Source organism: Amphiura filiformis, chromosome 6 (genome assembly GCF_039555335.1).
Source record: "Amphiura filiformis chromosome 6, Afil_fr2py, whole genome shotgun sequence".
Lineage (NCBI taxonomy): Eukaryota > Metazoa > Echinodermata > Ophiuroidea > Amphilepidida > Amphiuridae > Amphiura > Amphiura filiformis.
This window is the reverse complement of record NC_092633.1, coordinates 58,673,757-58,698,427: the sequence shown is the minus strand read 5'-3', so window position 1 is coordinate 58,698,427 and position 24,671 is coordinate 58,673,757. Positions and strand designations below refer to the sequence as shown.

The 24,671-nt window shown below is 35.9% G+C and overlaps 1 protein-coding gene and 2 long non-coding RNA genes across 4 annotated transcripts; all 3 read right to left on the bottom strand.

Moving 5' to 3' along the window:
* Nucleotides 1-9,385: 9,385 nt before the first annotated feature.
* LOC140155725 (uncharacterized) lies at nt 9,386-12,049 on the bottom strand. Its single transcript, XR_011859421.1, has 2 exons — nt 11,933-12,049; nt 9,386-11,186 (listed from the first exon to the last, which is right to left on the bottom strand). It is a non-coding gene; the product is annotated as an uncharacterized lncRNA (long non-coding RNA).
* A 39-nt stretch (nt 12,050-12,088) lies between these two features.
* Nucleotides 12,089-23,877, bottom strand: LOC140154667 (uncharacterized). The gene is made up of 4 exons (XM_072177233.1): nt 23,536-23,877; nt 13,863-14,019; nt 12,996-13,144; nt 12,089-12,097 (listed from the first exon to the last, which is right to left on the bottom strand). Exons 1-4 carry the CDS (start codon nt 23,602-23,604, stop codon nt 12,089-12,091), a joined length of 384 nt encoding a protein of 127 aa, XP_072033334.1. The 5' UTR covers nt 23,605-23,877.
* On the bottom strand, nt 17,714-21,701 carry LOC140154300 (uncharacterized). Of its 2 annotated transcripts, XR_011859302.1 has the most exons (4): nt 21,690-21,701; nt 20,057-20,179; nt 19,123-19,250; nt 17,939-18,078 (listed from the first exon to the last, which is right to left on the bottom strand). It is a non-coding gene; the product is annotated as an uncharacterized lncRNA (long non-coding RNA). The 2 variants fall into 2 exon arrangements; XR_011859301.1 differs by lacking the exon at nt 21,690-21,701 and having other exon boundaries at nt 17,714-18,078; nt 20,057-20,308.
* Nucleotides 23,878-24,671: the final 794 nt, after the last annotated feature.

Below are 24,671 nucleotides of genomic sequence, written 5' to 3'. Positions count from 1 at the left end.
GCTCAAATCCTATTTACGATCTGCATCATTTTCACGAACGTGCAAACGGCTTTGCATGCAGGCTTAATAAAACAACACAGAAAATATTTCACAAATTTAGAAAACGGCTGTTAGGAAAGTTTATTTTGATGTTTTTTGTTTGTTTATTTACTTGCTAATTTTTCTGGTATCTACTTAAGATAATATTTATTTATACAAAACAAGAAATTGAGAAAGGTTGAATATATTTTGTTAGGCCTATCTACTGATGATAGCATTTGAATAGCCCACTTACGGCCTGCATAATTTTTTCGGAACGCGCAAACAGCTATCTTCTGACGATAGCATTGCGGGCCTAATAAAACAACTGAAAAATGCTGAAAAATAATTCACAAATTTAAAAAACATCTGTTAGGAAAGTTTGTTTTTGATGTTTTTTGTTTGTTTGTTTGTTTGTTTGCTTTTTCCGCTATCTACTCAAGATAGTATTTATTTATAAAATACAAAGAAAGTAAGTAAGAAAGGTTGAAAATATTTTCTTATCTACTGATGATTCCATTTGGATCCGTATGAACTAATAAAAAAAAATCGATTTAGCATGAGACGAGTCAGAAATTGTATTTGGTATATCTTTTTTATACTACGTGTTTTTTGTTGTTTGCTTCTTTGTTTGTTATCTACTCAAGGTAGAAATTACGGTGTGATTTCCAAATCATTATAGGCCCTTTGCGACATCGCGCATCATCTGCTGTCAAAAACACGCGCTCAAATCCTATTTACGATCTGCATCATTTTCACGAACGTGCAAACGGCTTTGCAGGCTTAATAAAACAACACAGAAAATATTTCACAAATTTAGAAAACGGCTGTTAGGAAAGTTTATTTTGATGTTTTTTTCTTATCTACTGATGATTCCATTTGGATCCGTATGAACTATTAAATTTAAAAAATCGATTTAGCATGAGACGAGTCAGAAATTGTATTTGGTATATCTTTTTTATACTACGTGTTTTTTGTTGTTTGCTTCTTTGTTTGTTATCTACTCAAGGTAGAAATTACGGTGTGATTTGCAAATCATTATAGGCCCTTTGCGACATCGCGCATCATCTGCTGTCAAAAACACGCGCTCAAATCCTATTTACGATCTGCATCATTTTCACGAACGTGCAAACGGCTTTGCATGCAGGCTTAATAAAACAACACACAAAATATTTCACAAATTTAGAAAACGGCTGTTAGGAAAGTTTATTTTGATGTTTTTTGTTTGTTTATTTACTTGTTTGCTTGCTAATTTTTCTGGTATATACTTAAGATAATATTTATTTATAAAAAACAAGAAATTGAGAAAGGTTGAATATATTTTGTTAGGCCTATCTACTGATGATAGCATTTGAATAGCCCACTTACGGCCTACATCATTTTTTCGGAACGCGCAAACAGCTATCTTCTGACGATAGCATTGTGGGCCTAATAAAACAACTGAAAATAATTCACAAATTTAAAAAACATCTGTTAGGAAAGTTTGTTTTTGATGTTTTTTGTTTGTTTGTTTGCTTGTTTGCGCTATCTACTCAAGATAGTATTTATTTATAAAATACAAAGAAAGTAAGTAAGAAAGGTTGAAAATATTTTCTTATCTACTGATGATTCCATTTGGATCCGTATGAACTAATAAAAAAAATAATCGATTTAGCATGAGACGAGTCAGAAATTTTATTTGGTATATCTTTTTTATACTACGTGTTTTTTGTTGTTTGCTTCTTTGTTTGTTATCTACTCAAGGTAGAAATTACGGTGTGATTTCCAAATCATTATAGGCCCTTTGCGACATCGCGCATCATCTGCTGTCAAAAACACGCGCTCAAATCCTATTTACGATCTGCATCATTTTCACGAACGCGCAAACGGCTTTGCAGGCTTAAGGGTGGTCTTAAGGTTTTACCGTCGTTACTAAACCTATCGACGAAATTTTTTTAAATTGACATAATTTGTACATTAATATGTGTAGATAATAAATCAGGAAAAAAAACAAGGGGTGCCGGACCTCACTTTTGAGCTACAGCCGTTTTAAAAGAGGTGTACATTTCCAAAAATCTCTGTACACTTCAATGGCAAAATCAGCAATTTGCCCAAAATATGCCACTTTTTGCGTTGTATAAAAAAATTGTCGAGACAAATTTTTTTTAATTTTATATATGTTATGGAAAAGAAAATGCTCTGTAAAATCGCGCAAAAAAAATCGGGGGTACCGGACCTAGTTTTCGCGTAAATTGACCAAAATAAGTCAAAAATGCATTTTTTCTGCGACACCATGCGTAGTTAATTGCGTACGTGGATATTTTGGTGCGTGCCAACGCGCTGGTATGAAGCGCGATCTGATGCCAGATCAGCGTTCATTTACGCATATGGCCACAAAAAAGGAATTGTCTGTTTACGCAGGAAAGTTGTCACTGTAAAAAAAAAAGTTACCTAAGATACTTAGGCTAAGAAGTGTCCATAATTAGGAACAGTTATAATGATGTTGACTATTAAGGCTAAGAATATTTAAAAAAATTCTTAGCCTAATTCTAATTTGGTGTATTTTGGTCACAAACGGGTGTAAGAAAAACTGCCATTCTGCAAAGATATTGGACCAAAGAGTTATCAAGTTACACAAAGTGAGTTATTTTCAGCTTTATGTTCACCTGACTCGAATGACCAAAAAGATGATTTATTAGACATGTTAAAGCGAAGCGTTTGACACCATGGGCGGAAGTGTTTGACTATAATAGGCCTACAATTATTATAGGCATAGGCCTACTTAGCATGCTTAGTGCCGTTTACCGAGAGGAAAACTTTTTGGTCACAAAAACTATAGGCCTACGGAATTATCTCGAGGTAATTGTTGCAGTTCAATTAAAGCAAAGTTAAACGCTGGGTTGCCTATAGCTGTAGAAAAACGTTTGGCCAATTATGATATCATTTTTGTAAATGTAGGCCCTATGACACATTTCTTTTAAAAACTGAATGTTTTGATGGTGTTGTCTATATCGCATGCATTTTTGAATTCAGTGCACGTAGTTGGTCTTTACCCAATAACACAAAATGGTTTAAACATTTAAATGGTGGATTATAAACTTTTAAAACATTTTAAAAATAACAATCAAAAACATTGAACACTTGCTACAAAACATATTCTAAGTTGGAACAATGTTGCCAAAATAATATATGTCTACAATAACATTTTCACAACATGTTTTTAATTTTGTTGTAGTGTGTTTCATTATGAAACGTTCTACAAACGTATAACCTTTAGGCCTAATAGGCCTATAATACTATATATCGTAGTGCTTACACAACATTTAGGCCAAAATATTATTAAAACGAATTAAGCAATTTAACCAACACTCGTTTAGGCCTAATGTTAAAAATAAAAAAACACCCTGATTCTTTGTTTGTTTGGTAGGCCTATCACTTCATACCATCTATTGGACCCTACTGTCGAAGGCCTACTTTGGGGAGGGGGTCCAGGTCCGTTATTAATGGAAGCACGCTGACAAGATTTGGTTTGTACATGTTGTATTTAATATATTAGAAGCGACCACTTTTTTTTTGCATTCAGCAAACATTGTTTTCTTTATTTTTTGGCCCTAGTTATCGCCGGTGCGCAAAAATAGCATTGACACGCACAACACGTATCGTTCTCTGCGATGTCTGCAACGCAACGCCGAACACGACGCGGCGTACGCACGCCTTGAAAACAGGCGCAATAGTGAAGTCGAATCGGGTGACGACGGTAAAACCTTAACCCTGGAATTATGGAAACTTTCGGGCTTCATAACTGCTAAATTATTAGTCTAAAGAATATAAAAGTATACATTTTAGACTGGAAATGACTTGCTGAATTCATCTGTGAGGTCAATTTGGGCCAAAATGTTCATTTTGGAGAAAATCCCAAAAACAGGTTTTTGGCCCAAATTTTTCGTGCAACGTAACAAAAAAATTGTTTGGCCAAAAAATTTTTTTTATTAATTTTTAAAAACTAGATAAAAATATCTAGGGACCGTTTTTTTAATTTTTTTAATTTTGACCAACTTTGAGAAATTTGCACCAAAAATGGTCAAAAAATGCAAAATTTTCAAAAAAATCATAAAAAAGCCTGATTTTCGCCCAAATTTCAAATATTTTTGGTGAAGATGGTCAAAATTCCAAAAAATGAAAAAACGGTCCCTAGATATTTTTATCTAGTTTTAAAATTAATAAAAAAAAAAAATTTTGGCCAAAGAATTTTTTGTTACGTTGCACGAAAAATTTGGGCCAAAAACCCGTTTTTGGGATTTTCTCAAAATGAGCATTTTGGCCCAAATTGACCTCACAGATGAATTCATCAAGTCATTTCCATTCTAAAACTGCATACTTTTATATTCTTTAGACTAAAAATTTAGCAGTTATGAGGCCCGAAAGTTTTCATAATTCCAGGGTTCAGACCAACCTTAATAAAACAACACAGAAAATATTTCACAAATTTAGAAAACGGCTGTTAGGAAAGTTTATTTTGATGTTTTTTGTTTGTTTATTTACTTGTTTGCTTGCTAATTTTTCTGGTATATACTTAAGATAATATTTATTTATAAAAAACAAGAAATTGAGAAAGGTTGAATATATTTTGTTAGGCCTATCTACTGATGATAGCATTTTAATAGCCCACTTACGGCCTGCATCATTTTTTCGGAACGCACAAACAGTTATCTTCTAAAGGTAGCATTGGGGCCTTAAAGAACAACTGAAAATAATTCACAAATTTAGAAAACATCTTTCAGGAAAGTTTGTTTTTGATATTTTTTGTTTGTTTGTTTATTTGCTTTTTTTCCGCTATCTACTAAAGATAGTATTTATTTATAACATACAAAGAAAGTAAGTAAGAAAGGTTGAAAATATTTTGTTATCTACTGATGATTCCATTTGGATCCGTATGAACTAATTAAAAAAATAATCGATTTAGCATGAGACGAGTCAGAAATGTTATCTGGTATATCTTTTTTATACTACGTGTTTTTGTTTGTTTGCTTCTTTGTTTGTTATCTGCTCAAGGTAGAAATTACGGTGTGATTTGCAAATCATTATAGGCCCTTTGCGACATCACGCATCATCTGCTGTCAAAAACACGCGCTCAAAGCCTATTTACGATCTGCATCATTTTCACGGAACGCGCAAACGGCTTTGTGGGCTTAAAACAACGCAGAAAATATTTCAAAAATTTAGTAAACGGCTGTTAGGAAAGTTTGTGTTGATGTTTTTTGTTTGTTTGTTTATTTGTTTGCTTGTTGGTTAGTTTTTCCGGTATCTACTCAAGATAATATTTATTTATAAAATACAAAGAAATTGAGAAAGGTTGAATATATTTTGTTAGGCCTATCTACTGATGATAGCATTTTAATAGCCCACTTACGGCCTGCATTATTTTCTCGGAACGCGCAAACAGTTATCTTCTGAAAATAGCATTGCAGTCCTAATAAAACAACTGAAAATAATGCACAAATTTAGAAAACATCTGTTAGGAAAGTTTGTTTTTGATGTTTGTTTGTTTGTTTGTTTTTTCCGCTATATACTCAAGATAGTATTTATTTACAAAATACAAAGAAAGTAAGTAAGAAAGGTTGAAAATCTTTTGTTATCTACTGAAGATTCCATTTGGAACCTTATGAACTAATTTAAAAAAAAATAGATTTAGCATGGGACGAGTCAGAAATTTCATTTGGTATATTTTTTATACTACGTGTTTTTTGTTTGTTTGCTTCTTTGTTTGTTATCTACTCAAGGTAGAAATTACGGTGTGATTTGCAAATCATTATAGGGCCTTTCCGACATCACGCATCATCTGCTGTCAAAAACACGCGCTCAAAGCCTATTTACGATCTGCATCATTTTCACGGAACGCGCAAACGGCTTTGCAGGCTTAATAAAACAACACAGAAAATATTTCACAAATTTAGAAAACGGCTGTTAGGAAAGTTTGTTTTGATGTTTTTTGTTTGTTTGTTTATTTGTTTGCTTGTTAGTTAGTTTTTCCGGTATCTACTCAAGATAATATTTATTTATTTATAAAATACAAAGAAATTGAGAAAGGTTGAATATACTTTGTTAGGCCTAGCTACTGATGATAGCATTTTAATAGCCCACTTACGGCCTGCATCATTTTTTCGGAACGCGCAAACAGCTATCTTCTGAAGATAGCATTGCGGGCCTAATAAAACAACTGAAAATAATTCACAAATTTAGAAAACATCGTTTAGGAAAGTTTGTTTTTGATGTTTTTTGTTTGTTTGTTTGTTTGTTTTTTCCGCTATATACTCAAGATAGTATTTATTTATAAAATACAAAGAAAGTAAGTGAGAAAGGTTGAAAATCTTTTGTTATCTACTGATGATTCCATTTGGATCCGTATGAACTAATTAAAAAAATAATCGATTTAGCATGAGACGAGTCAGAAATTTTATTTGGTATATCTTTTTTATACTACGTGTTTTTTGTTGTTTGCTTCTTTGTTATCTACTCAAGGTAGAAATTACGGTGTGATTTGCAAATCATTATAGGCCCTTTGCGACATCACGCATCATCTGCTGTCAAAAGCACGCGCTCAAAGCCTATTCACGATCTGCATCATTTTCACGGAACTCGCAAACGGATTTGCGGGCTTAATAAAACAACACAGAAAATATTTCACAAATTTAGAAAACGGCTGTTAGGAAAGTTTGTTTTGATGTTTTTTGTTTGTTTGTTTATTTGTTTGCTTGTTAGTTAGTTTGTCCGGTATCTACTCAAGATAATATTTATTTATAAAATACAAAGAAATTGAGAAAAGTTGAATATATTTTGTTAGGCCTATCTACTGATGATAGCATTTTAATAGCCCACTTACGGCCTAGCCTGCATCATTTTTTCGGAACGCGCAAACAGCTATCTTCTGAAGATAGCATTGTGGGCCTAATAAAACAACTGAATATATTTCACAAATTTACAAAACATATGTTAGGGAAGTTTGTTTTTGATGTTGTTGTTGTTTTGGTTTTTTTTGTGGTTTTTTTCCCGCTATATACTCAAGATAGTATTTATTTATAGCATACAAAGAAAGTAAGTAAGAAAGGTTGAAAATATTTTGTTATCTACTGATTATTCCATTTGGAACCTTATGAACTAATTAAAAAATAATCGATTTAGCATGAGACGAGTCAGAAATTTCATTGAGTATAATTTGTTTTTTATACTGTGTTTTTTGTTTGTTTGCTTCTTTGTTTGTTATCTACTCAAGGTAGAAATTACGGTGTGATTTGCAAATCATTATAGGCCCTTTGCGACATCACGCATCATCTGCTGTCAAAAACACGCGCTCAAAGCCTATTTACGATCTGCATCATTTTCACGGAACTCGCAAACGGCTTTGCAGTCTTAATAAAACAACACAGTTAAAATATTTCACAAATTTAGAAAACGGCTGTTAGGAAAGTTTGTTTTGATGTTTTTGTTTATTTGTTTATTTGTTTGCTTGTTCGTTAGTTTGTCCGGTATCTACTCAAGATAATATTTATTTATAAAATACAAAGAAATTGAGAAAGGTTGAATATATTTTGTTAGGCCTATCTACTGATGATAGCATTTTAATAGCCCACTTACGGCCTGCGTCATTTTTTCGGAACGTACAAACAGCTATCTTCTGAAGATAGCATTGCGGGCCTAATAAAACAACTGAAATTAATGCACAAATTTAGAAAACATCTGTTAGGAAAGTTTGTTTTTGATGTTTTTTGTTTGTTTGTTTGTTTGTTTGCTTTTTCCGCTATCTACTCAAGATAGTATTTATTTATAAAATACAAAGAAAGTAAGTAAGAAAGGTTGAAAATATTTTCTTATCTACTGATGATTCCATTTGGATCCGTATGAACTAATAAAAAAAAAATCGATTTAGCATGAGACGAGTCAGAAATTGTATTTGGTATATCTTTTTTATACTACGTGTTTTTTGTTGTTTGCTTCTTTGTTTGATTACGGTGTGATTTGCAAATCATTATAGGCCCTTTGCGACATCGCGCATCATCTGCTGTCAAAAACACGCGCTCAAATCCTATTTACGATCTGCATCATTTTCACGAACGTGCAAACGGCTTTGCATGCAGGCTTAATAAAACAACACAAAAAATATTTCACAAATTTAGAAAACGGCTGTTAGGAAAGTTTATTTTGATGTTTTTTGTTTGTTTATTTACTTGTTTGCTTGCTAATTTTTCTGGTATCTACTTAAGATAATATTTATTTATAAAAAACAAGAAATTGAGAAAGGTTGAATATATTTTGTTAGGCCTATCTACTGATGATAGCATTTGAATAGCCCACTTACGGCCTGCATCATTTTTTCGGAACGCGCAAACAGCTATCTTCTGACGATAGCATTGCGGGCCTAATAAAACAACTGAAAATAATTCACAAATTTAAAAAACATCTGTTAGGAAAGTTTGTTTTTGATGTTTTTTGTTTGTTTGTTTGCTTGTTTGCTTTTTGCGCTATCTACTCAAGATAGTATTTATTTATAAAATACAAAGAAAGTAAGAAAGGTTGAAAATATTTTCTTATCTACTGATGATTCCATTTGGATCCGTATGAACTGATAAAAAAATAATCGATTTAGCATGAGACGAGTCAGAAATTGTATTTGGTATATCTTTTTTATACTACGTGTTTTACGTAGTTTGCTTCTTTGTTTGTTATCTACTCAAGGTAGAAATTACGGTGTGATTTCCAAATCATTATAGGCCCTTTGCGACATCGCGCATCATCTGCTGTCAAAAACACGCGCTCAAATCCTATTTACGATCTGCATCATTTTCACGAACGCGCAAACGGCTTTGCAGGCTTAATAAAACAACACAGAAAATATTTCACAAATTTAGAAAACGGCTGTTAGGAAAGTTTATTTTGATGTTTTTTGTTTGTTTATTTACTTGTTTGCTTGCTAATTTTTCTGGTATCTACTTAAGATAATATTTATTTATAAAAAACAAGAAATTGAGAAAGGTTGAATATATTTTGTTAGGCCTATCTACTGATGATAGCATTTTAATAGCCCACTTACGGCCTGCATCATTTTTTCGGAACGCACAAACAGTTATCTTCTAAAGGTAGCATTGGGGCCTTAAAGAACAACTGAAAATAATTCACAAATTTAGAAAACATCTTTCAGGAAAGTTTGTTTTTGATATTTTTTGTTTGTTTGTTTATTTGCTTTTTTCCGCTATCTACTCAAGATAGTATTTATTTATAAAATACAAAGAAAGTACTAAGTAAGAAAGGTTGAAAATATTTTGTTATCTACTGATGATTTCATTTGGATCCGTATGAACTAATTAAAAATATCATAGATTTAGCATGAGACGAGTCAGAAATTTCATTTGGTATATTTTTTCAGCAATAACAAGGACTACTCTCAAACTTCTCACAGCAAATAGGTGGTTTTTTTCATGGCTGGGAAAAATATCAATTTCTGAACTGCTAACTTATTTGGCGCGCGATCTGAGCTATTCCTTTTCTGATGGCTGTTTCTCTTGCAGGCACACTCCCTCTGGAATCCAAACCAGGTTCCTGCCCATTACACATCCCTTAAGCAAAACTGGTCGATTCTAAAATAAGAATTGTTCAGTATGAAGTGAGCCATTATAATTATGTTGCATTCAATAATACATGTATAAGCCAACTTATACTTGATTTTTACTGCCACTAATTATATAAACTTTTTATAGCCATTTACTAGTATTTTGATGTAATAAACATCAGCACAATTTCGAGTTCAACTGAATGCGCGTGGATATGCGTTCATCATGATTAATAACACATTTTTATTTATCAAAAATCGACTATGGCATAGTCTACCTTCAACGCTGCTCACAAGACGAGATATTGGCTAAAGTATATTAAACATGTCAGCCATTTTGAAATAAATTCAAGGTGGTCGCCATATCAGATGACTTGGAATATCACAACATGGGCATTCCCACCATTTTTACCCTTGCATGCTGCTCTCAAAAGTTGAGATCATATACGAGGGTCATTCAAAAAGTTCTACCTTCACCCTTCTACATATACTTAGTCCTTTCATTTTTTTCATGAATGTAACCTAGGGTTTGATCTAGTATTGTGAGAAAATGTTGTTTTAATATCATTCATTTTCCATTTGATCATAAATACAGCTCAGGACGGATCTTATTGGAGGAAGCTTGTGACGGACTGGTTCGCAGCCGACCGATGATGGTGCTAGTTCAATCCAGCAAAAATCGTATCCAATTAAGCAAAGAAAAGATAAGAGCATATAAGAAAGGTATTAGAAATAATTTAATGTTTTTCTTTAAAATGGCCAAAAGACATTTAAAAAGGGCTATTTTGGAAGCATTTTACACCTCCTATGGAAATGTCATTTGGTAATTGAACACCAAGGAAACTAATTCGAAAATGTAAAGTGACCAAAAGTGGCTGGGCGTCTTTATTTCAGCTTTAGACAGAACTTAATAGTTATTTCATACAGATGGCCACCAAGCAGATTCTCATGTTCTGAAAGACCACCAGACATAACAGTAAAAATTGGATACTGGTGTGATTTTTTAGGTTAAAATGCATTTTTATTACTGGTCATCGTGCTAATCTCGTAGGAGGGATACACACATATTATTTTGCTTATGAGGACACACATAAAAGTATGAAAAAGGTATCAATATACATTTGCCCTCACTTGTAGGTGAGATTTTAATGTATCATGCCGTGTTTGAAGAAGATATCATTTACAGGTATAAGAGCGGAGGTAGAACTTATTGAATGACCCTAGTACTGTCGTATAACAAAATATCGTGAAAATGGCTGCCATTTTGTAATCCATAATGGTCGCCAACGATGCGGCTCTCTGCAGACTAATTTCCAAAATTGGCAAAATGCATTTTTTATTCACTCTGGTACCTAGCGAATTAATTAAAATAGGTGACATTGTCTAATTCTACGGGTTTTCACTTTCTCCTCCTCTGCTTTCTCCCCAACTGGACGAAAAATATACTCTGGTGTTCCATCTTCTTTTCCACTGTCAATAGGATGGATGAATCGTTGGTCCCAATTCGGATCTCCCTCCTTCACTAAGATAGCCGGAGTAAAGTTAGATGACGGTTGAATAGAACTGGCATCGTATGCCAAACAGTATCCTGATAAAAGTAAACAATAAGCAAAAGTGAGGGCTTTCATAAATATAATATGAAATTCAACATTTTGTCTGCGTTTTGCTGCTGGCATAATGTAAATGAAACCCACGGGAAATAATCCCACCAAAATCACTTTATTAAAGTAATATCATAAGTTAGGAAAATAATGATGCCTCTGGAAGCTTAGATTCATGAGTATCTTGATACTCAAATTTAGTTGCAATTACCCCCAATTACCCCTGATAATTCCTGATTCGTTTGTACAGAGTCATTAATTCGTTAAGTTTTCTTATCAAAAATCATGAGCCCGGTGTTTTTTTTTAAAAGCTAAGCCATAGTTCTTTTCCAATAAACCTTAAATCATAATGTATTTCATCATCGTGTATAAAACATAAGTCACAATGATTTGACGTAGTTTACAAAAGCTTACAAAGCTTAATTTTAATTTGATTTTTGTGACAAAATTTGTACCCAGAATACGAACACATCAACGTACGAATTTTAGACCCTTGTGAACTCTCCCAAATATAGAAAATGAAACCTCATTGTAGGGACTTTAAAAAATCTTTACAAGATTCAGTCGGTAAAAAAAATAAAAATAAAGACGATCCTATCCGGATCCCTACCAAAGTGACTGACTACCGTGTTTGCCTTCGTCGTCTGCCCAGGCGGGGCAAGTACAATTTGAGCAGCCTTCTGATCAATGCTCCCGGTAAATGGCACAGTGCGCCAGTGCACCACTTACTTACCTGGCAAGTCGAGACTCTCCAGCACCCACTCATCTGTAAATGGTCTGTCCTCGGGAGAAATGCTTTAAAAATCGGGATTTACTGGTATCCATGTATTAATTCCAATCATGCTTTCCGCAAATCCTGTGGTACATAAATATAGAAGTGCAAAGCAGATTAGATTTCCTACATGTAGTTAACAAACATATGCTAACATTTGTTTACTATCCTTTGGATTTTTACAGGAGTGTTAGTGTACACCTCCATGGCTCAAATAGCCGCTCAAATAAGTCCAATCCTTTGCGCTCATTTTAGCGAAAGAACATTTGACCATACTACCTTGCAAGGGTTAGGGTGGTTGGTTAATTGGAGCGGTTTTCTGATTTTGCATTTCTTTATAAACATCCTCGTTCGTATAATTTTCTTGGTTGCATATCGATTTTGCCACCCAACCAGTGGGCTCCAATGTTCACAAAAAGGAGGGGGCACTGTAAAATTATGGCCTTTACTTTTCAGTGCACTACAAAGAAAAAGGCTCAGATCATCATGTTGAAATTTTGGTCATTTAGGGATTCACCCTTCTACTCTTATGAATTGATAATAATATCTTTTCACTGTGAGGGTTCCATGTATGAGACAGTCGTGGTTGAATTTATCTTTTTTCCATTGAAACCTGTGTTACAGAGAATTAGTGGTATTGAATACTCGCACCAGTCTCTCATGATACCAAGTCAACACTTACCAAGCCAGTCTCATCAAGAACTTACTCAACTAGTAAAACTTGTATCCACGTTTTTTTCCTGGACTGTAGATTCAAATTTGATCACATTAGACTATAGATATTTTCAGAAATTATTCTGACAGTTTTGAGTTATATTACGGCTTTTTTCAGCGATATGTTTGTAAAAAAAATCCTCAACCACCATGACCATTGCACCCTGCTCGATGACTCACCATTGAAAACATTACATCCTGAATAACATCTTTATTTTTTTGTAAAAATGACACTTTTGCATTGGGAATTTCCTCAGTAGCAAAATAGGAGAACATTAGTGTGCGTTTTTGTGAATGACGTAGTGCTTACCGTGTTATTCAGCTGAGCTAGGGAGGTGGTTTCAATACAGGTCTTCGCCGTTGGACTATATACCAAGTCGCCAGATTGCTGCTGAATAAATGGTATACCTGGAGGTTCAAGTGGCTCCTTGCTGTCATACGTATACAACAGGTATTTGTCTGAAATATAATATAATATAATATTATATTATATTATACCGTATTATATTATATTATATTATATTATATTATATTATATTATATTATATTATATTATATTATATTATATTTTATTATATTATATTATATTATACAGCAGGTATATTTTAATTAAATATGTTGTTTTAATATACCATAGAATTCCGTCTAGAAGCATATATGCTTCTAAACGAGGTTTTTTTTAACGAAAGATATGAAAGGCCAATACCCTTCTCAAAAACATTGCAATAGATTGGTCTTACAAATATACATGTTTGTACAGCCGCCTTTATCAGTAATAGTGTTGTTCAAACTCCAAATAACGTTTTTGTTGAGAGTGTCTGCCTCTTGTCTCTTGTGACAAAAAAAAACTCGTTTAGAGGCATATATATGCTTGTAGACGGAATTTTACGGTATGCTTCTAAACGAGGGGTTTTTTTAACGAAAGATATGAAAGGCCAATACCCTTCTCAAAAACATTGCAATAGATTGGTCTTACAAATATACATGTTTGTACAGCCGCCTTTATCAGTAATATAGTTCAAACTCCAAATAACGTTTTTGTTGAGAGTGTCTGCCATGCCTCTTGTCTCTTGTGTCAAAAAAAACCTCGTTTAGAGGCATATATATGCTTGTAGACGGAATTTTACGGTATGGATTTATGTATTCATATTTTGATGTACAGTACAGTTTTACGTACAGTCGGATGGAGATTGAGATGGTTGAAACACCCATTCTTCTCCTTTCAAAGACAAGAACCACTGGCCATACCTTTGGCCCAAGTCAACATACCATTGTAGCACCTGTGGATTGTTCCCATTCTCGCATTTGTACTGTTGATCACCTTCCTCAAGTTCCTGCATCATAACATACAATAAAAATGATAAGGCTGGCAATTGGCAAATAAAATAGTGTTTCAGTTTCCGCCTCGATTAGTTCAGCTAGTATTATTTATTTTTCCATCAAGTCATACAAAATGCAATAATAAGCATGGCGGGTGGTCAAAAGAGAGCACAGCTCAAGAATATTTGGCCACCCTTAATTTTTGGTTCAAGTAATTAGCATAATTCGAGTCGGTGTTGTTATTGACGTTTCTCGATGCGGAAAAAGCTACGGCATATTTTTGCCGCAGCAGAAAACGGCAGTGCGCCAAATTGCCGCTTCGTCTGTCACAGAGACAATGTCCGCAAGACGTAGGACTATGTTATAGTCGTAAGGCCGGAAATTGACCTTTTTCCCTCTATCCCACAATGCACTATTCCAGGGGGTATGACGTAGTTCATCAACCTCGTGGATCGTGTGCATCCGATGGTCTTTGCCTAGCCTGAATCCTTCCAGGCCCAGAATTGCGGCGTCTTTATATTACCCACAATCCTTCACGCTGCCTTATTCAGGGCCTGAATTACGTAATATGAAAAATTTTGGTGCACTTTTTTCGCCTGGAGCCAGAATTCTGGCTCCACGAGCATCGCAGTAGGAAACTTTTTCTCATAGTCTCCAACACCGCCAGTTTTGTTCCGCGCAAACCATTGCAGCTGAGGCCCGGGTTGAGGAGACTATGTCATGAATAAGTAATGAGTTTGCGTCATAGCTTGCATATTGTCGAAATCTGGACAATCATAACTGCAGCCAGCGGTGTATAGACAGCATTAATTGATTTTTTGCGGGATTTTTGGAAAAGCAACAGTTTAAGTTTTTAAGTTTAATATTTTTGTTTTCAATTTACTTTCATTGCCACAAATCATTATCATTCTTATTCTTTAATATTCTTCTTATTACCATTATTAGTAGACCTTTTTCCAAGGGGGGTTGTGAAAAGTGGACTTTCTTCCTAAAATTTGGACCCCGGATTTGGACCTTCTTATTTAGACCAAAAGTTAAAAACTTGAATTTTGGCTTGTTACGCTCACAAATTGTGATATTTGGGGACTTTCTTTTTTATACTTTTGCAAAATTAATTTTTACTTTTTGGTTAAAAAGAAAACCAATCACAAAATGCCGTTCTCTCGACTTTCACTTTAACTGATTCCCCAAAACCCAGAAAAAAATCACGCTGTAGTCCTACTACTTTCAACCAGGGTCCAGGGATGTTGTTTCATATCAGTCTCTAAATATTTCAACAAAACTGATTGCAGAATTTTGCCCTATGCCTTCATTAAGATTTCTCAAAAGCTACCGCAAAAATTTCGGGTTTCTATAAAGGGCCTTCAACGTTTTAATAAATAATTGCTACTTTGAACTTAAAAAAAAAAAAAAATATTTTGACATTTAAAAATGTTTTTCTTTTTGGCAGAGTTTTTCATGTAAACACGTCTTCATGACCTTATGTTCTTAGGGAGTGTTCATGACTTCTTTGGTGGGGGTGTAAAATGTGGGGATCAAAAATATTGGGTTCTAAAAGGGAATAAAACCAGTCCTTAATAGCGGAGGCGGGTAACAAAATTGAGGGTAAAAGTCCGGGGTAAGATGTACCAGAAGGCATGCACATTTTAATTCTTTTAATGAAAATTGTGTTTCATTTTATAAATTCTAACATTTACAAGTTTGTGTTTATTTACTGGAAAACGTATCACCGAATACATCAAATATTGATTAGTCCTGAAAACACACAGATACCGGCACATGTTATATTTCTTTTCATTTTATTTTTCTAACACATGACTGATACAAAAAGGATAACAACTTGATATGGTCAATAATGTTTAAACAAACATCAATTTATTTTAATTGAAAAATACACTAAGAAAAGTTGCATTAATAAAAAATCAATAAAAAATTGGAGGAAATAAAACTGCTTTTAACATGAAGTACCTGATATCCAGATTACTCAGTTTACTTATTTTTGAAAGTTGCCACGTCCCCAACTTTTGTCCAATCTGCAACCCTAATAAACTATGACCAAAGAGGCCTAGCCAATTCTGAACACCTTTTCATGAAATTGTACATCACTCATCACTGTCAGGGCCTAGATTTCAACGAGCATCACAGAATCGATTCTCGTAATGATTCTTGTAAGATTCTGGTGCAAGAATCAAAATCTCTCTTTGTATCATACAGTAAGTGCAGTGACTAGGATGGATTTTGATTCTTGCAAACCAAGGCGAAATCTAGGTTTCGACTGTGCTGATTTATACAGAGCCCTCAAGTGACATGGAAGAAAAAACGGGTCTGAGATAGCCTTGAGTAACTCGGGGTCCAAGATAGTAATTGAGGTCTGACTTAGTAACTCGGGGTCTAAGATAGTAACTTGGGGCCCAACTTAGTAACTTCGTGCTCAAGATAGTAACTCGTGCCCGAAATAGTAACTCGGGGTCCCCAAACTACTAGTCAGGGCCCCAATTTACTATCTCGGACCCGAGTTACTCTTGGACCCGAGTTACTATCTTGGACCCAAGTTACTAAGCCGGACCTCGATTTTTTTCTTTCTTTGTCACTTTGGGGGCTCCGTAGTCAGTGCAGTTGAAATTGCTGCTTTTGGAAGTAAGGCATTTTGTGATTGTGATCCACAGCATCATACCCCCCCCCCCCCCCCACTTTTCTCAAAAAAAAAGATTTTTATACCACTGGAAACCTCTGGCAACATTATGTTTATGTACAAAGAATTTCTTGCAGATTAATTTGTTCAGCAGAAATATCATGAAATTTGAATTATGTTCTGGTACACCAGAACAAAATTACAACAAATAATCATGCATACCTCGCAAATGCAAAATCGGAATCAACTGCAATTTTGGGAATAACCTTTTTGGGGGATATCTACCTAAAATGATATAAAAAGAGGATGCTAGGATCACTAATATTGAAAATTAACATTATCTAATTATTGTCCACTGTTTAATACATACAGGTACATGTATAACCTACACCACATCCCTCTCTTCTAGGTTATTTATTATTTATTTATTACTATAATTCATAGTCTGTAAAATGGGTACATACATGTACAAAAGTCCTACGTAGCTTAACCGGGTCAGGGACAGTTATTGGCAAGTTAAAAATGGGCGAGTAAGAGCGAGAGAAAATGGCAAGTCAGATAAGTTTAATATCCCCTGGTCCCTGCAGAGGTTAAAGATTGATCCCTGCTGAGAATACGGGAAGTCTCGCCATTGAGTTAAGATTTTTTGGCAGACGAGCTACGACAAGTCCCATCGATGAGTTAAAATTTACGGCAAGTCCCATCAGCAAGTTATGGCAAGTCTTATCAGCAAGTTAAGATTACAATTTGATTTAGGGTAAAATGGATTTTTTCTCATCATCATGAACCTCAACTATAGAAAAAATATTAAATTTGTGTACATCGTGGAACATTCAACTACGCTTGTTACTCCGCAACTAATCATGCTAACTACACGCGCATACAATGCTACTCTACGCGTCCATATTAGCGAGGCTATTAGCTTGATGGCTTTGCCGTAACTCGCTGGTGGGACTTTGATGGCTTTGTCGTAACTCATCTTTAGCTTACTTTGTGGGGGTAATTGAAAAAAACCACACCCTAATCTCTGGGGGTAACTTGCCTTTTCTTTAACTCGCCTTTTTTTTTAACTCGCCTTTTTTTAACTCGCCTTTTTTTAACTCGCCTAGTTACCACTGTGTCCAGTATTTGTTGACTTAATTGTAGTCCACATTATCATAATTATATATTAAGATGAGTTCCACTGTGTGGTAAAACATGTTCCAAATTAACAGTGATGGCTAGTGGCTACCAGCCAGCTAGTCCACTAAACCTAATTGATAGGTAGGCGAGGCCGTAACAGCCATATGTTGACAATGTCTTTTTCTGTCGATAGTTTTCCCCTCGAAGTTCAATTCGCTTGATTTTTAGTTGAAGGGCCGTTGAAGCTATGGAGCATTTACCTGTCTCTTGCTTAAGCTTGCTGCTGAAGGTGGTTCCTTCCAATAAGTTCATATTTCATCTGTAAAGAAAAATAACCAAAATATCAATTAAAATATTTAGATTTTAATATTGAACAACCTACAGATCCCCAAAAGTGACATAGAAAGAAAAAATATCTTTGGGCCTGAATTAGTAGCACGGGCCTGACCAGGGTTGTCACCAGGACCCAAATAGTACTGGTTAGCATAGCGAGCGAAGCTCTCGCGCCTCGCACTATCTTTTTAGTTGAACGCTAGGGATCGGGAATAGGCTTTGAGGTACCACCCCTAAAAAAATTTCTTCCTCTTTTATGATGAAATATCATCATCCACTTCCGGAAATATAAAAAAAAAAAAAAATTGAAAAAAAAAACTTTAAAAAAACCCCAATTTAGTGAGTGCCAGACGGCCCAGTCCAGCGTGGTGACAACCCTGGGCCTGACTATTAATAAGGGCCCATGCTACTAAGTCAGATACTATCTTGGGGCTTGAAGTTACTATCTTGGGGCCTGAGTTACTAAGCCAGGCCTTATGGCCTAATCCTTTCATCAACCAATATAGCAGTTACTCATGGACTGTCTTTTGGAACTTGAAGGAGAGCAATAAATAGCTCTTCATGAGCCTTCAAGGAGAGCCGTTTCACATGTCAAACATCACTCTCCTATATCAGATTTATAGTACTACACCCTGGTTAATTTAGTGCCTAATTTTGCATTTTTCTCAAAATTATAGCACATTTGATACAAGTAAGATATGTATATTATAGGGGCAAGGAGTACAACTACGGTACTGCACTGAAAATTCAGCAACTCGAGGCAAGTAGTTATTGATTTATTGATCAAATACTGGTTCTCCACAACTGTTGTTTGTGCTGAAATAAAATTTCCAGTGCAGTAGTTGTAGTCCTTGCCCCTATAATATACATATCTTACTTGTCACAAATGCACTATAATTTTTGAGAAAAATGCAAAAATATGCACAGAATTGGGCAGGGGTGTAGTACCCCCTTAAGGAGAGCAGTAGAGAGCAATGCTCTCACTCTCCTCAAAAGGCAGTCCCTGGTTAATCATAGTACATGTACATACCAGCTTTTTGTTGTACCAGTACTGTTGAGTTCATCACTATACATTCTGATTAAAAGCCACCACCTCCTGAAAACAGTTGCTGCAACGTAACTGTACAGTTCACATCAAGTTGACATCACTGGTATCACCTAGTTGGGAAAATTCAAGAAACAAAATATTAAAATGGAGAAACGTTTTACAAGAACAAGCATGTTTCACTGTGCCTCCAGGTTTCTGAAATTGGGCTGCTCCATGCTGCAAGCCCCAGAGTTGCATATATGGGAGGCCTAAGTACGGTAACAAGTCAAAATATATTTATGGAAATTGTTTTATAATTTATTTGCACACAAAAGTAAACTGCGGATTTACTGCGCACCTTTTAGATAAAAAATTTGATCATTGCATCTGTGTGTGACTTGTATGGCATGCGAGTTGTGTTGGAGATCAATGGTGGTGCATCCGTAGTGTACGTAGCACACGTATTGCAATTTGGCATTTTGCCCATTCATGCCTAAAGGCTAAACTATGATCAGCTCATCATGATGTGTGAGATGGGAGTCAGGACTAACTATAAAAAAAAGCCCAAAATTTTCCGCTTTACAAATGTCAAATTCCGCTTTTTTCCGCTTTGTAAATTTTGCGATAAAAAATTTTCACAAAAAAAGCCTTACGCCTTAACATTGGAGATTGTCAATTTCGCACAAATAGCATTTGATTTAAGCATTGCTTATGCATACCACCTGCATGGCAGTGCGTGCATGCCATTCTACATACACATATATCAATACCATGTTGTTTCTTGTTACAAGTCTTATTTGTTCCACCTTATAAAAACCGAACAAACTTAAGGTGCCCTCAAAGATCATGTTGTCCGCCTGGGTTGTCTGCATCCCAATTTAAATGCATGAATGTCACTCTCCTCAAAAGGCAGTCCCTGGTTACTCATTGTACATACCAGCTTTTTGTTGCACCAGTAGTACTGTTGAGTTCATCACTATACATTCTCATTAAAAGCCACCATCTCCTGAAAGCAGTTGCTGCAACTGTACAGTTCACATCAAGTTGACATCAGTATCACCTAGTTGGGGAAATTAAAGAAATAATATCTTAAAATGGAGAAAAGTTTTACAAGAGGGGCCTCTAGACTTCTCGCGTAAATTCACATAATCATGCGCCAGTCCTGCATTACACAACGCACAACTAGCGTAAAGCATTCATACACTCCCATCAAAGCAGCCAATCAGAAAAGTATGAAACATGCATTGATTATGTATATTGTGCATTCTGCGTAGTCTACGGCAGTGTTTCATGCGTGTTCGTGTCACATAGGATTGATTCATTTTTCGGGCGGGTTTATATTTGGTTCTAATTTCCAACATTTTGAGTGATAATTTGTTACATAAAAAAGTTAAAATTATGTGTTTTTTTCTTGTCGTGTATGACATGCGCTTATTTTGGGGGCTTTGAGGCGCCAGCCCCCAGGGTAAAATCAGGGGCAGCGAAATTGAAGGGGCTGCAAAAACAGGGATGGCAAAAACAAAAACAAAGGGGGTGGCAAAAAGAATTAATAAATAAAAAAGGCAGAAAAATTTGATAAAGCATACAAATTTTTGAAAAATGTTGCTATACATCAAAATGTGTTGCTTTTAGGGTGCTAGCACCTGAAATCTTTTTTTTTTTTTTTTTTTGCTCTTCACTTTTTCAAACAACCGGAAAAAAAAATGGGTCAACCTTTTCGGGCTGTTGAGGAAGGGCAGCAAAATTTAATTTTCTTCAGCCCCGGGGTTGGGGTGGCCACGGTAGGCCCTACGCCACTGTATGAAATAGATTAATAAACACATATTACTTAGGCCCTATTGCTCGAGAAATTAGGCAAAATAATGCACTTGCGCTGATGTCGATTCGTCTAATTTTGTCTTCCCCTTTGGGGCTCATGCATTAGACGCACCAGCATCAGCGCATATGCATTATTTTTCGAGCAGTAAGTAATACGCATTCATAATTACCTATAATTATTGAACCCCAGGCCTTGCCGTTGACTTTTTTTTGAGCGATCGCCGCCACCGCCGCCCAAAAATTTCTAGTGAGCGATTTTCCACTCGCCATGGACACTGAATATTACTAAGCTGCTAGAATCTCACAAAATCAGCCAGCTTAATTAAGTGTTAAAACGATTTAGAAAGGTACAAATATTTTTAGTGCCTTTAGCGTGCATTTGAACGTGAATTTTAAAACCGAAACTCTTATTTGAATATACCCCAATAAGTGTATTGTGAAAATTCAACCATTCGCGTACCATCATTCGCGTACCATCAACCACTCGGCTTTAAAATCTAGACAGCAATGCCTGGCGCTCAACTGCGTGCATGCCATATCAAATCAATTGTCATTGATACAGGTTGTTTATGACTGATGTTTTTTCGTGGCCTGATCCCGGGCCTGGCCTAGGCCTAGCCTACAATATAATTATAAGAGTGAATCAGTCATGAGTCACGACACTGCTCTTGTTTACGGTGTAAAAGATGGCCTTATAAACCATGCACACTACACGTGAAAATAATTGAAATAACTTCAGCTTTTATACTTACATTGTTTACCACTATGACCACCAGTCAAGTGCCACTGCACCGTCATAGTGCATAGTCAGTGCATCCATGTCACTGTGGTCTGAGTGGGGTCTGTGGCGACGATCTTTCCTTCTCAAAATCAAGTTAAATATTGCGATCTGACGGTGTGCAATGGACTCAATATGTTACAAAACCACAAAAGTTTCACCATGATGACTAAAAATCGTGCAAAGTTGATTATTTTGGTTTAAAAATGGGAAAATTTGGTAGCTGGTTTAAAAATGGGAAAATTGTAAAAACTACTAATGGCGGACGCAACAGAAATTTTTTTTTAAACATCAGCTACCAAATTTGCTGGCAAAGAGGTTTATTGCCTGCATCGGTACTCAGCTGTTTGTTTTCAAGCTCGCTTATGTGTAGCGAACAAAAGCTACCCAAATCAGCCAAATGTCGGGCTTTAATCAGGGCTCCGCTTTGTCTTTATATTCCCATGGTAGCATCATGAACGAAGAATGGGGCACAATAGTAGCTGAAAGCAATGACGTAATCAAAATCTACTAAATATTCATATTTTAGCATTTTTCACTGCACCAATATTGGATTGCTGAACGATTCAGTCCTCACCATCAGCACAACCCGATGACCGTGCGTAGATGTTGATAGGACTGGAGGATTCAGTCTAGTCTTTGCCAGGCCTTTGCAATTATTTTGTCTTAATATGGGCATACTGATTCCATATATGCGGATTATCGTAAAGGCCATCGATGTTACTAATTATGCAATTATTGAATACACGAGTGATGCAGTTACGGAGCGATGCAGAACATCTGTGTAAGAGATATTTGTTTACGTCTTATTTTCATCTCCGAAAAAAAAAAGTGAAACGGACGCCGACAAAATATCACTGCGTGTCCCGTCATTAGTTTTTCACCATTATGTCTATAAAATGCATACAAAGTTAGATTTCAATAGCAGGAACCCTTTTTTGGTGACGACACCATGTCCATAAGGCATAGAAATGTTGTTTTTGCCCCGAAAGGTATTAGTGATCGCGCGCCATTATCGTGATGATCGGGATTCCTTTTTGTGATGAAGGCACCAGCCGAAATGTCCGTATTCAGAATGTAATGAACATAACTCTGTACTCCCCGGGAGATGATGTATTTTACGACACTCATACCCCCTGGAATAGTGCATGATGGGAAAGAGGAAAAAGGTCTATACAGTCCGACAGTGTAGCGGGCGTTTTGCCGCTGCCTGACGTCCTGCTCTCCATTGTCCGTTGCGAGTTTGTCCACTCCGAGCTTTCGTTCACTTCACTCAAGTTATCAGCAGTTTTCAACGGAAAGCCGATACGTCGGACTAGCTATATTTTATCTTGTACAGTTGTAAGGCTGAAATATCACAGCGAACTGGCTGCGGACAACCAAAAATCGCTGCGGAGAACAGGAAACACGACGTTTAACAGAATGGGGAAACGTCCGCAAAAAGTCGGACTAATTTTGGCCTTTAAAGGCTACAATATAGTCGGACGTCTTGTGAGTGTTTTACGTTGCGACAGATGCAGCGGCTTATTTTCCGTAGCGTCTTCCGCATTTTTTATAACGTCTCCCGCACGGGCTCCCGCAGCGGAAGACGTCCACTAATCAAAACAAGCACCAAACAAAGCTAGTCATTCCAGTGAAAAGAACCGAAGGGCGCACCGGACAACCGGAAAACGATGCTGACAACCATAAACGTGATGTCTGACGCAACGTATAAACGCCAGCAAAAACGTCCAACTATATAGTGGTCTTAAAGGCTGAGATATAGTCATTATATTTATTCACATTATATAAATAAAACATGCCACATGCAAATTGCTAACCTTTTTGGCCTCAGACGAAACGGTGAGAACAGGGTGTTGCTGGTCACCACAAGTCGTTGTCGCAGCCATAGTATTTCAAAATGTTGATAATAAATGGCACCGTGAACAAAAGAAACTTATACATCAGTCAATTAATGTTTCCTTGAAAAGATTCTAATTTCAGTATCATTATGAACAGGAAACAGATTGGGGCTGCGTTGTTTCGGTCATCAATCGTATTATCACTGTGTGCATTTGACCTATTTTGGTTAGTTTGCGATATAACTAGCTGAACTTGCATTTGTAACCTTGGATAAGCATATAGTCCGTTATAGAAACAGACTGAACTACAGTGCAAAAAAGGTGGTTGGAATCATTGTTGGGCGACGGGCTTTATTTGTTCAAATAATGTTCAACAAATGTGGATCGAAGTCCAAGGTTTACATGATTGGTGAAAACACCAACGTGAAGTAAGCCCAGCCCACTGATCAAAATACACGGTGATCAATATTTTCATATAATTAGGTGTAAAATTGGGCGCACAACTAATTGAGGGCGTAATCACCTTGAAGATCGCCCAGGGAAGTGCATAGGGCCTGGTATCGCTCCACGTTTTATGTACCAGCGCAATTCGGTTCAATTAAAGGTCCTATACGGCCCGATGTGTTGAAATTCAAATAGGCCTATTGTGACCAGAATAAGATTAAGAAAAAATTTGGGGGGTCCCCCAATAACTGGAGTTAATCTTCATAGACTAAATCAAGGGATTGTCTTCAATAAAAAAGCCGAATATATAATGTTGAACAGCTCATAGCATGTAAACCTATATATAGGGTACGTAGGGGGCCTTTAAAATCCCTTTCCCCCGCTATTATACGGCCCGATGTGTTGAAATTCAAATATTGTGACCAGAATAAGATTAAGAAAAAATTTGGGGGTCCCCAATAACTGGAGATAATCTTCATAGTCTAAATCAAGAGATCGTCTTCAATATAAAAGCCGAATATATCGAATGTTGTACGGCTCATAGCACGTAAACCTATATGGGGTAGGGGGTCTTAAAAAGCCCTTTCCCCCGCTATTAGATAGCCCAATGAGCTGAAATTCAAATATTGTGGACAGAATAAGATTAAGAAAAAATTTTGGGGGTCCCCCCA